Source organism: Pholcus phalangioides, unplaced genomic scaffold, assembly GCF_987345545.1.
Source record: "Pholcus phalangioides strain wild (caught in Gottingen) unplaced genomic scaffold, Ppha-v1.0 ptg000031l_1, whole genome shotgun sequence".
Taxonomy (NCBI): domain Eukaryota; kingdom Metazoa; phylum Arthropoda; class Arachnida; order Araneae; family Pholcidae; genus Pholcus; species Pholcus phalangioides.
In genome coordinates, this window is record NW_028301621.1 from 9,835,903 (window position 1) to 9,849,439 (window position 13,537).

The window sequence follows — 13,537 nt, forward strand, 5'->3', positions numbered from 1 at the left end:
CTGGAACGCATTGCTAGGGAACCACGGTAACTGAAATAAACGTTCGAAAAGTGATTGTTGAAGCCCAAAAACCATTGTTGCCCGACAGTTTTTTGCCCATTTGGGGCATTTGCCCTACTCTGACGAAATTGTAAAGTAGCCTATCGTTCAAGTCGGGTCCCATTTGGTATATATGCAAAATTTGGTGACGATCGATCTAAAATTGTAGATTCATATTGAGAACATACACACACAGACACACAGAAAATCAACTTTACATATATAGAGATTCACGGGGGGTAACAATAGTTCTATATTTGTTTTATCAAGCAGTGTGTACGGTACGTGATTCGATGTGTTTTTTAAACAATTAATCTCACATTTGTATTTTTAAACGATTATTCACGAACATATTTCTTCAAACGGAAACAATGATTCTCTAATTATCGTGTGACTTGTTTGTTAAACGGTAACAATGATTTTAACTCACTCCTCTACTAGGTTATATGTCAGCTCATTCACAAACTTATTCGGTCACTCACACGTTCACTGACCAGCTCTATTACTCAGACACTCACTCAGCCACTGGTGACGAACTGAATGTGTCCGTCAGGGAGAATTCCCCATTAAACTGTATTGCAGCCTTTTCGTCTTTTGCTGTGCGATTTATGGTGAGGCGAGAGCGGCACGGGAATGAATATTATTATTTACTAAAACATATTTACACAGAAAGAGAAATGCGACGGCGTCGATGGCACATGGCGAACTCAACGGTTGAAGACGAACAACTCAACGTTCGTAGATTAGTAGTGTCGACAGATACATTGTCCTCACAGAAAGACTTTCTCCTTCTCCCAGTATCCGTGCTGCCATCTGTCGGGTATTTACTTGACGGCAAACACCACAATGGGTTTAATAGGTGATGCCATCTATCATCAAAATTAGAAACGAGTCTTCAACGGCTTCGTTATCTTTGTATGTTGAGAGTCCTCGGAATTCTCCCCAACGACAACAAAGCCACAGAAAGACGATTTTAACTGAATCACCTGAAACAAATAAAGCCAACTCCGGCTAAACAATCGGCTAACCACAAGAAATTTACATTAACAATCCATTATCTGACTTCCGTTCCTTCGAATCATCTGTACAAGGATAATCTCGTAGGCGGATCTCTCAATGATTAATTGCTTATCGTCAATACCATCCGAACTAAACATGTGAAGTTCACTTTCACCTCGAACCCATCTATCTTCCAACACACTCAGTCAAAACTTTTAAAAACGGAACTAAAGAAACTAAAAACATTAAAAAAAAAAAAAGTTAATTTAAATTAGCATCAGGTTTAGATCTTACTAAATCACTGTTTGCATCTCGCGGTTTTCAGCAACACACCAACCGTAACGAGCCAGACCCGACTAATTAATCAACTCGCTTTTAATCAGGATGCGGCGATCATAAACAACAGTTTGAAGAACAAGAATTCTTCGCCTTAAAGCAATTCATCATTTTAGCCCGCGGCCTGAAATAATTAACATAGTGATCACTATTATAACAATAACGAGACTTTCCATCGGTTTCAGTTGAATTTTCTCTCTATCATAAAAGTTTCTTGAACATCTTGAAGAAACGCTTCCCAAACTTGGCTCGGAATTTTCGATTAATTAGCATGATTACCATAAAAGACTTATATTTAGAATTATTTTCACATCATACATGAGAAACATGCAAAATTATAAGAAAGAGCCTGTCAAACACACGTATTATTATATACAGGGTGATTATAAAAAAACTATCCCGACATATGGGCCCCTAACTATCATACCATTCACAGAAACTGAATGAAATTTTGGCATAAGGTATTTTGAGGTATGCGCTCAAGAATGATATGGAAAACAACAGTGTCACTCTAACAGTTACGGTTACAGTGAGAAAATATCAAATGGCAACACCAAGTTTTTTGTATTGGAATGCGATCTTCATACTGAAAAACACTAAATAGCGTTGGAATGGCACCTGTAGTACGAAAATCACCGGAGCTAGGCAAGGAAAAAGTAAAAGGACGTGCACCAGAGCATTAATGTTCGTTTCTTCGGCTGAGATCCCAGCCTGATTAGTCCTACACAAGGTCATGTGGAAAACACAATAAAATGAGGACATATTTATTTTATGCTGCTTCTCTGTCCTTATTGGTTGTCCTCACTTTTAGCCTATCTACCGCCGGTGATTTTCATGCTACAGTTGCCGTTCGAACGCTATTTAGGGTTTTTCACAATGGAGATCACATTCCAATACAAAAAACTTGGTGTTGCCATTTGATATTTTCCAAATTTTCTCACTGTAACCGTAACTGTTAGAGTGACACTGTTGTTTTCCATATCATTCTTGAGCGCATACATCAAAATACCTTATGCCAAAATTTCATTCAGTTTCTGTGAATGGTATGATAGTTAGGGGCCCATATGTCGGGATAGTTTTTTTATAATCACCCTGTATATATATATATATATAGTCTGCGGATTTTTTTCTCCTCTACGTCTTGTGGATAAATCGTTTAATTTGGCTGTAATGCTTAAGTTCAGTAGAAAATAATTTCTTTTAACATTTTGCTGGCTAGAATTGCATCTTTTGTTGAACACTTTTTATGATAATAATGATTTTCTGACGTGCTTTGTTGAAAACTGTAAGAGTACTGTTTACACTTCACTGAAACAATGATTCTCCGTGATTTTTTTAATTGATGATTCTCTAACGTGTTTTTTCAATTGATGATTCTCTAACGTGTTTTTTCAATTGATGATTCTCTAACGTGTTTTTTCAATTGATGATTCTCCAACATGTTTTTTTTTTTTTCAATTCATGAAAAAATGCTTCTCCAATGTGTTTTTAACGACTCCCAACGTGTATTGTAAAACAATGACTCTCCAACGTGTTTTGTTGAACAATATTCTCCGTGTTTTTCAATAATGATTCCTTAACGGGTTTTGGTAAACAATGTTTACGTTAACGATGATTCTCCAACATGTTTTTAAATAAATAAATGATGCTCCGATGGGTTTTGTTGAACGTTTCACTATGAAAAATTACGGCAACAATGATTCTCCAACGTTCTTTTTTTTTCAGCCAACAATTCTTCGTGTTTCTTTAACGATGATTCTCCAACGCATTTTATACAATTTTTGTTTGTGTTGAGCGTATTCTGCATTTCATCACGGACAAACAAAGGCAACTCTAGCCAAACAATTGGCTAACCACAAGAAATTTACATCAACAAGCCATTATCTTACTTCCGCTTCCGTTCCTTCGAATCTCTACGAGGATAATCGTAGACGGGTCTCAATGATTAATTGCTTACCGTCAATACCATCCGAACTAAACATGTCAAGTTCACTTCATCCCGAATCTATCTATCTTCCAACACACTCAGTCAAAACTTTTCAAAACGGAACTAAAGAAACTAAGAACATAAAAAAAAAGTTAATTTAAATTAGCATCAGGTTTAGATCTCACTAAATCACGTTTTGCATCTTGCGGTTTTCAGTAACACACCATCCGTAACGATCCAGACCAGACTAATTAATCAATTCGCTTTTAATGAAGATGCGACGATCATGAACAACCGTTTGAAGAAGAAGAACAAGAATTCTTCGCCTTAAAGCAATTTATCATTTCAGCCCTCGGGCTGAAATAATTAGCATAGCGATCCCCATGATGATAATAACGAGTCTCCAATTGGTTTCGGTTGGATTTTCCCTCTATCATAAAGTTTCTCGAACATCTTGAAAAAACACTTCACGATCTAGGTTCGGAATTTTCGACTAATTAGCATGGTTACGATAAAAGACCTATTTAGAATTATTTTGAAGATTCTCCATGAGGGCATGCAGAATTAAGAAAACGAATTATCGTCAAGTACATGTATTTCATTTGCTTGGAGACTTTTTCTCGCATAAGTTCGGTAGATACACCACTTATTTAATTTAGCAGAACCAAATTTCAATATTGAAGTTCAAGTGAAAAATAACAATTTCTCTAACGATGCTGTGCAACAATGATATAATCTTTTGTTACTGTCTTTAATAACAATTATTCTCCAACGTGTTTTGTTAAACAATCTTCTATACGGTAAAAATGATTCTCTGGCGTGTTTTGTTAGTGTATTTTAACTGTAATAATGATTCTTCAATCTGATACCTACAATGATTTAAGCACAATACAATGATTCTCTACGTGTTTTGAAAGTAATGTTTACGATAATAGTGGTTCTTCAACGTGGTTTGTTAAACACAGTGACTCCAATTTGTTTTTTTAAACGATGATTCTCCAACGTGTTTTGTTAAACACAATGACTCCAATTTGTTTTTTTAAACGATGATTCTCCAACGTGTTTTTTAAATGATGATTCTCCAACGTGTTTTTTGAATGATGATTCTCATGTTTTTTTTAAACAATGATTCACTACCGTGTTTTGTTAAAACAGCGTTGATAGTAGCAACGGGTTTTCTATGTGTTTTGTTAAAACAACGTTTATAGTAGCAACGGTTCTTCTATGTGTTTTGTTGAACAATGTTTACGGAAAAGGTTATTTTCTAAGTGTTTTATAAAGCACAGCTTCAGGGATTCTCCAACATGTTTTACTAAACCCTGTTTACGGTTACAGTGATTCTGCGACATGCTTTGGTAAACAATGTTTACTGTAATAATAATAATTCTCTAATCTGTTTTATTGAACAATGTCTAAGTTATAACAATGATTTTTAAGTGTTTTTTAAAGCAATGTTTACGGTCACAGTGTTTACGGTAATAATCAATGCTTTTGGTAGGTATGGTTCTCTAACATGTTTTTGTATGGGCAACGTTTTCAGAAAAATGATACACTGGAATGATACGTGTATCGTAAAAACAACTAATTATAACATGCAATGGCAAATATGATGAATAAACCAATAAACGACTTACTTCTTGTCCCGTCTTTGGTGTCCTGCACAATATCTATGAAAGGGTTCGAGCAACATTGCTCTTTCTGCTTCTGCTCTTTCGTGGGATTCCTCCTCGCGTCGTAAACTTTATGGTGCAACATTTGGAATGGTTTATTTGCAGCTTTCTGGATACTCTTGGCAACAGTCGTATAGATCTCGGATGAGTCGTGGATTATAGAAAACTGGTGCCAGTTGTAGTAAGTCAGTAGGGCGAACACCGAAGCTACGATCTGCAACAAAGAGAGAAAGATATGTTTCATGTGATCTGATTATCAAATATCGTGGTCGAGATCTGGGAAGTCATGGTGCATATGTTTGACACCATGAAGAAAAAAAAAATAATGGCTTTGTAAAGCCTTAACAGATTAAAAGGGTAAATTTTCGTATCTGCATTCAACATTCTAACCTAGAATGGTTTTTTAAAAGTAGATTATGACAATTTATCGGTAGGGTGACTGAATTTCGATAAATCCAGACGTGTAACAAAGCTCCATAGAGTATTATTGCCTATTTACCATCAGTAATACAACCCAAATTCACATTACATCATTGCGCATATTGAAAAGCTTAAAGAGGCCATATTTAGGAAGATCATGCGAGGTGAGTTCACGTTTACAAAGTTCATGTGAGGCCAGTCTACATTTAGGAATCTCTTGTGAAGTGAGTTCATACTTAGAAAGCTCATGCGAGGCAACATTTATAAATCTCAAATTAAGCAAGTCTTCCTTGAGGAAGCTCATGTGAGGCGAGTTCATACATTTATGATGAAGCTCATTTCATTTTATTTATGAAGCTGAGGCGAGTACACATTTAAGAAGCCCAAGTTAAGCAAATTCCTTAAGGGGAGTAGACGTTTAGAAAGCTCGTGAGGTGGGTCAAAGTTCAGGCCGCTCATGTGGTGAGGCTCATGGATGTTAGAATAGTAAGGTGAGCTAACGTTCAAGAAGCTCATGGGAAGCGAGTTCACGGTCAGGAAGTTGAAGCGAGTTCACATTTAGGGAGTTCAAATGAGTCCACGTAGACGAAGATCATGTAAAGAGAGTTTATGTGAAGTTAAGTAGAAAGCTCTGAGATTGCAAATTTTGGAAGCTCAGCTCCTTTGCAGCAAAAAGTTTGACAACTCATGGTTCATGATCTTATATATAAATGTGAAAGTATGTATGTATGTATGTTCTTTATACAAACGTACAGTTTTAGACCGATCGTCGCCAGATTTTGCATATATACTAAACAGGACCGGGATTGAACCGTAGGCTACTTTAAAAGTTCGTCAGAGCTGAGCAAATGCCTGAAATGGGCGAAAAACCTGTCGGGAAACAATGGTTTTGGGGCCTTAACAATTACTTTCGGAACGTTTACTTTGGTTACCGTGGTTTCCAACAATGCGTTTCAGACGTGTATATATGCTTTTACAATGGCTTGTCACACCTTTGATTCTGTTATTATAACAGTTTATTCCTTTATAACGGTTTGTAAGTTTTCCAATCCTCTCAGTAATTGAAGAAAACCCAGGAAGAGCGCCGGGTATTTCTGCTAGCCTATATACAGGGTATCCTGTAAGTGCTAATGCGGCCTTTATCTCATCAACCGCCCATCGTAGAGGTATAGTTTCAAACTAAAAAATGCTTAAAAGGCGTGTGAATAATATTCGCTGCACAAGCTGGACGTATGACGTCGCTAACAACAGAGAACAACAACTACGACGACAAAATTGGGAATAAAAATGTTTAACGCCAGCTGATGAACTCAATGCTTGCCTCAAATCATCAACAGTCTGTCATTAAGTTAAAAAATTATCATTATCCACCAACATGCGAGTTCAACTGAAAAATGACTCAGCACTGCTATCATTTTCACGTCAGTTGATCAAACTTGGCAATGGAAGAATTCCCGTAAGATACCCAAGCACTGGACTCATTACGTTCTCAAATTGATTTTGCCAGTTGTTAAACTCAGTTCAAGAACTTGCAGATTGCCTCAAGTTTTTAATCAAAATATTTAAAAATGAAAGTAATTTTTTCTTACTTGATGCAGGAATTTTTTTGATTAAGAAATAATTAATAAGCTATACTTATATGAATTTTTTACGGGGCGGGCAACGTCGCCGGGTATCAGCTAGTATACAATAAAAATAAGACCGGCATTAAATTCAATCATTTTGATGAAGCTTTCAACTTATTAACCCGTTGACCAAGTTCATTTCTCCTATTTGGCAATAGTTTGTAGCTTCAGAAAGTTATTTCACACACAATTCATTTTTCTCAAAAGAACTATCTATAACTGGTGCAGTATCATTTTCACCCAAATACACAGAAAACGCTGCATCAAATTGCAAGTAACTTCGTATTCAGCAATAAAAAAATAATAATTTTGCTCTGAAGCTATTATTATTTCCACTATTAGAGCGAAAATACCTTACACTGACATACTTCATAGCCCCCCCCCCCACCTCCCCATAAGTGCCCACCAATTCATTTAGAACCGCCAGACTTCAGACACTGGCCACGACATAACACACGAACGAAAACAGCTATCATGACCGAATATTTTCTTTGTTTTCCCATCTTATAAGGAACAGACAATGCCATAAACAGGACATAATTAATCTTCAAGGAAGGGTCAAGCGAGAATCCACACACGGTCCACGGGACTCGATTAAAAGATCCCGCGTATGCTGCGTTATTTACGCTGCCATAAGTCACTTTTGAAAAATGCCCGAGCAATATATGGCCTTCGCTATCTCAGACAAAGACCGAAAAAATAATAATAGATTCGTTTACCCATGAAATAATTTGAGGAATTTTTTCGGTCGTTTTTCTTTGGCTGTCGCATACCTGCAGTCAAGTCAAGTCATACGTGCCATAATAAACGTAAGATATGTCATCATAAAAAAACGTGTGTTGACATCGCATTCTTCTTTGGGATATGTCGAGAAAAATTACGGAATTCTCTTGAGAATCTTCCCTATAATCCTAAGTCTATCTACAGCGCCGGTCTCCATTGAGGCAATTTAATGCTACATATACGATGATGTTGTATCCTCGAAGAAAGAGAGATACGGCGTAATATTTTGCTAGAGGAGTTGCTCTCGGGGGTGTTCGAACACGGTCGTCGAACCGTGCAGAGGATATTGATGCGTCCCGACATGATGTTCAGTTGTTATAAGACTCTATTCATTTGCGAAAATTATAGGAGAATGTCGCGAGAAAATGACCGTCAGGGGGAAAGGAGGCCAGTGGTAAATGGTCACTAGAGCTGCAAGTAAATACTCGCTAAATAACGCAAGGATCCATTGGTAAATTATGGTAGTCATTTTCATGCTATGTGCAAAATGGTGGTTAATTAACGCCACTTTTAGATGATGGCTAAGTAAAGCCGCTGGTAAATGATGGCTGAATAAGGCCCATTGGCAAAGAATGTCTAAGTAAGACAACTGAGAAACGATAGCTAACTAAAGAAATTGGCAAACGATAGCAATTCTGCTATGAATAAGGCTGGTGATAAACGATTGCTGTTCAAGACCACTGGCAAACTGGATTAACATGGCTTCTGGAAAACGATGGTTGAATATGGCCGCTAAGAAACGATATATAATTAAGAAAATTGGCAAACGATGGGTGAATAAGTCCACTGGCAAACGAGTGATAAGTGAGGGAACTGAGAAACAATGGCTGAATAAGGTCAATGGTAAACGATTGCTGTTTAAACAGACTGACAAACGATGGCTGAACATAGCCACCGAGAAACGATGACGGAAATAGCCACTGACAAACGATGTCTAAGGAAGGAAACTGGTAAACGATGTCAAAACGAGACAACTTTTTTTCTTCAAAATCGGACACAACTCCATTGCCATAGGCAATTTACTAATGATTCAGAGTTGTATCGAAGTTTCTGTATCTAACAGTCTGAGTACGTATCTAGTAGTATGTGGGAATATTTCAGTGCGCCATATATGATTCAAATAATTCACGCATAATCAATACTCGCCAATCTGTGGATCATAATATAATGGCAGTAACCTGCAATCCAGCGGGAGGCAGGCATTGGACCAGCACCTCCTAGAGATGGAAGGCCTCCGTACGGGTTGTCAAGTTCATCTGTAACGTCATTAAGACTATCTAGCAAGTTTGTCACATTTTGAACCACAGCATCCTGTTTCATTTCTTCTTATTTTGGCGTAGAATCTTCCTGGTTGGCTCAAAACTACCGCATGGTGATTAGATGTGCGGCATACAAATCGCCGATTTCGAGCCCGATCATTTCTTTTCCGCACAACTATGATACTGGCACGAGCAGGGAGGAATATTTTTCCCTGAATATTCTGAGGGAAAATGGACTACTTGCTGACATCACGAGCAGCGTTTGGAAGCCTTTTATATCTAGGAGGGGCTGATTGGGTTCGGTGTTTTGGTTTGGCAAAGGAAACACGAAGAAATGATGATGGGGTAAAGGGAGAGCTGTGTAAATTAGTCGCTGCGGCAAGGGCAACTGAGTCAGAAAGTTTGAGAAAGCCACTCTATTAGAGGAATCCTAACAATGGGTATGGGCTGCCATTCAACGATTTCCAACGCGACAGTGAATAAACAAGTGATGAATTTGGCAATGTCAAGGGAGCAATCGTGTGATTTTTGTTTGGAAGCGTTGGGGGAAACAGGATAAGTGTTCCAGACTCTGCCACGAAGCTGGGCTGGAACAGATCTCGGCAACGGGATAAGTCCTGTGACAAAGTTCTGGCGTTCATTCATTCATGGGGACACAGAATCAAATTTGTGTCTTGAATGCTAGAAAACTACAGAACTCCAGTTCATCATGTGTAACTCTTCGACCACACTTTCACGTTTACCAACATTATCCAGGATAGAGATAGACGACTTTTTTGCAATATATCACGGACACAGATATTTTCTGGATTTTATGCCGAGATGAACTCGAAATGAAAAATTAGCTAGTCTCCACCGAAACTCGAACCCAGGCTCTCTTGCATTCCGGGCAAGCATGCTACCATCTACACCACGGAAGATCTGACCCTGCCTTCCTTATTTCACCCACTGCGAAGTGAGGCGCTGAAGTAGAAGCATTAGCAAATCCACATTCCTAAATTCGTCTTTGCATCGGCCAGCTGTTGAAAACCTTCGTGAGGCATTAGTAGCCTGTCTTCACTTCAGCAAATGTCTACCAGGTGCGACGGTAGAGATAAGCATTTTCCTCAGCCCAATATGGGGGGAGGGGGTGTTCAGATGACTTTTCTTTCTGATTTCAACTCGGCATAAAATCCATAAAATATGTTTCCTTGATTATCCAAAGCCTCAAGACATTCGAGTAGGGAAAATTGCAAAATTGACACATTGACCACCTTGCGGATGTGGCTCTGCAAATACACCTTACTTGTAATTATATATATTTTTTAAAAATGGTAATGAATGAAACGAGATTTACAGACACATCAACACTAAGTAAAAAAAACAGAATTTTTTTTCAATAAGTGCTTCGTCTCAGTTTTAAAAAGTTATTTTTTTTTAGAAAATTCAGAGACGATTTAATGAACTTTCCAAGCCATTAATTTGCTTATCACTCTACTTTTACCTCATAAAAAAGAAACATATCTCAAGATAACAGGATTTAATATGTGTGTGTGTGGATTTATGAATCGATAAATCGGTATCTAAAAAAAAAAGGAATAGTTTTTATGTATTTTTATAACAAGATATCGCTCCGAGGTTTATTTGAAAGAAGAATGAAAAACTAAGTATAAGTCTTTCTCGAGGCTATCATTATGGTCTGTTACTGTATATACTTAAGCTTTTTGTTGTGTAAAAACCTTAATGCATTAGGTTTTTTTTTTTAATGTAAGAGAGTTTTTCTTTATTTATTTAAGGTAAAAAAAGAGAGATGCCTTTCGGAAACCCGAGGGAAAACCTCAACCTGTAAACTGGGGTATGTGTGGTCGTTATCAAGTATCTTCTTTGTTGAATGAGGCTAAGAGATTCTGAATCTGAAAAAAATTTAGAAGATGTTTGTGAGAATAAATATGAGTATTTTGATGATTTTGAATTGGAAAATATGGTGTCCCTTTCTCTCCCTCTCAGAGCCGAGCATTCATTTTTTTTGGAATTTTCAAAATCTTTCTGCATTTTTGATACTCAGAAATGCATTATAAACGTAAATGCCAGCAAATCCCATTTTTTTTAAAATTTCCAATTTTTCATTTTTATTTTATTTTTATTATTTTTTTGTAAATACATAATTCACTTCGTTTAAATTTTCCAGTCAAAATGTGATGCGGGGCATATTTATCTTTTTTTCCCCAGAATTTATTGTATTGTAATAAATCACACTTTCTCCTGGAAGCCATCTTAAAAAACCTCCTGAAATTTCTACTTCAACTGCTGCCCTCTGATGAAAGGCCCCAAAGCTCATATTCATTGTATTTCTAAATCGGGGATTCCTTAACGTGGGGCCCATGCCCCACAGGGGGGAATTATGGTTTTTATATGAAGGTTGGAACCCCTTCTGTGAACTCCATTTTTTTTTCTTTCAGTTAAAACTTTTAACAACTGGATCAGTTCAAAATCAATTTCAGTTCAAAAAATTTTTAAACAATTTCTTCTCTTTCAGCGGAAGGGTGGTTTGCCTAAGGGTGCTTAATGTTTTGTGCTCCATGGAAAATTTGTGTCAGTAAGTAAAAGCGTATTAAGAATCCCCGAGACATTTCGAGGTGACCAAAAGAAGGCAGATCAAGTTTGACGAGATATCTCGGGATTGCCGCTGTAAGGATTAAATTTTTTTTCTAACAGTGGAAATTACAATGGAAGTAACAATGGAAATTATAATGGAATTAACAATGGAAATTATAATGGAATTAACAATGGAAATTACAATGCAAGTAACAATGGAAGTAACAATGGAAATTACAATGGAAATTACAATGGAAATTACAATGGAAATTACAATGGAAATTACAATGGAAGTAACAATGGAAATTACAATGGAAGTAACAATGGAAATTACAATAGAAGTAACAATGGAAATTACAATAGAAGTAAGAACATTTTCTAACAATGGAAATTATTTACTCATAAAAGGGCAGGGATGGCGAAGTAATGCTTCAGATCACTCTTCATCTACTTTTATCGTGTGACTCGCTGTGTGATTGGTCTAAAGTCGAGTCAGATCTCCTTCCGATTTCCCGAACCCTTCCGAGGAAGTCCTTCGCTTACATAATAGTCAATTTAACTATCGCGTACCTTGGATGTGTGTTGGATAGAGGAAGACCTGGGGGGAATTGCGATGAACCAGGCTGGACAACAATGTCGTCTACAAAACCAGAAAATGGACCTTTGCAAGAGGCGTTGTTTTCACAGAGAAATGTTTAAGAGCACATCCAATAAATATCGTTCTAAGAGAGAGAAAGAGGGGACGTGGAATTTTCCAACAGTGGTGTGCACTGTTGCAGCATTTCTGGTTCTAGCCCTCGTTCGAGTTCAAAGTGATGGGAGGTCGATCTTCATTATTATGATAATACCAAACTAGTAGTGTTTTATGAAAGGTGGCAAAGTTAAGTCGAGTCTAAACGAGATAGTTGGCAGTATCACTAGCCTTCAATGTTTCTGGCTGTAGTTGTGAATTGCGTTTGACAATTTCTTTGGTTGAAATTGCCACCTCGTCTTGCCTTTAGCGATTTTTTTTTTCTTTGCGTTTATCGGCAATTTTACTTGCCTTTGGCAATCTTTTGGTTGCGATTGGCAACTTAATTTGCCTTTGACAATTTTTTACTTTTATCGCCAACTACACTTGCTTTTGACAAATTTTTTGGCTATTATCGGCTACTTTACTTGACTTTGACAATATTTTCGCTGTGATTGGCAACTTTTCTCGTCTTTTACAATTTTTTTGTTGGCTATAATTGACAACCTTTCTCGCCTTTGATAACTTTTTGGCTGTAGTTTACAATTTGACTTTCCTTTGAAAAAAGTTTTTGGCTGTTATCGGCGACTTTACTTGCCTTTAACAATCTTTTGGTTGTGATTGGCAACTTAATTTGCCTTTGACAATTTTTTACTTTTATCGCCAACTTCACTTGCTTTTGATAAATTTTTTGGCTATTATCGGCTACTTTACTTGACTTTGACAATATTTTCGCTGTGATTGGCAACTTTTCTCGTCTTTTACAATTTTTTTGTTGGCTATAATTGACAACCTTTCTCGCCTTTGATAACTTTTTGGCTGTAGTTTACAATTTGACTTTCCTTTGAAAAAAGTTTTTGGCTGTTATCGGCGACTTTACTTGCCTTTAACAATCTTTTGGTTGTGATTGGCAACTTAATTTGCCTTTGACAATTTTTTACTTTTATCGCCAACTTCACTTGCTTTTGATAAATTTTTTGGCTATTATCGGCTACTTTACTTGACTTCGACAATATTTTCGCTGTGATTGGCAACTTTTCTCGTCTTTGACAATTTTTTTGTTGTAATTTGCGGCAACTTTTCTTGCTTTTAACATTCTTTTGACTGAGTTGACAACTTCTCTTGTCTTTGATAATTTTGTTGGCTGTAATTGGCAAATTTTCTCGCCTTTGATA

The 13,537-nt window shown here is 37.0% G+C and overlaps 1 protein-coding gene across 1 annotated transcript in view; it reads right to left on the reverse strand.

The window, feature by feature from the left end:
• LOC149067383 (receptor-type guanylate cyclase Gyc76C-like) overlaps window positions 1–13,537 on the reverse strand; it is a 315,737-nt gene that overhangs the window by 142,464 nt on the left and 159,736 nt on the right. Inside the window, exon 3 of the mRNA XM_089252906.1 lies at window positions 4,936–5,185. Within this exon, the coding sequence (XP_089109032.1) occupies window positions 4,936–5,185 (250 nt within the window). The remainder of the gene's footprint in view (window positions 1–4,935; window positions 5,186–13,537) is intronic.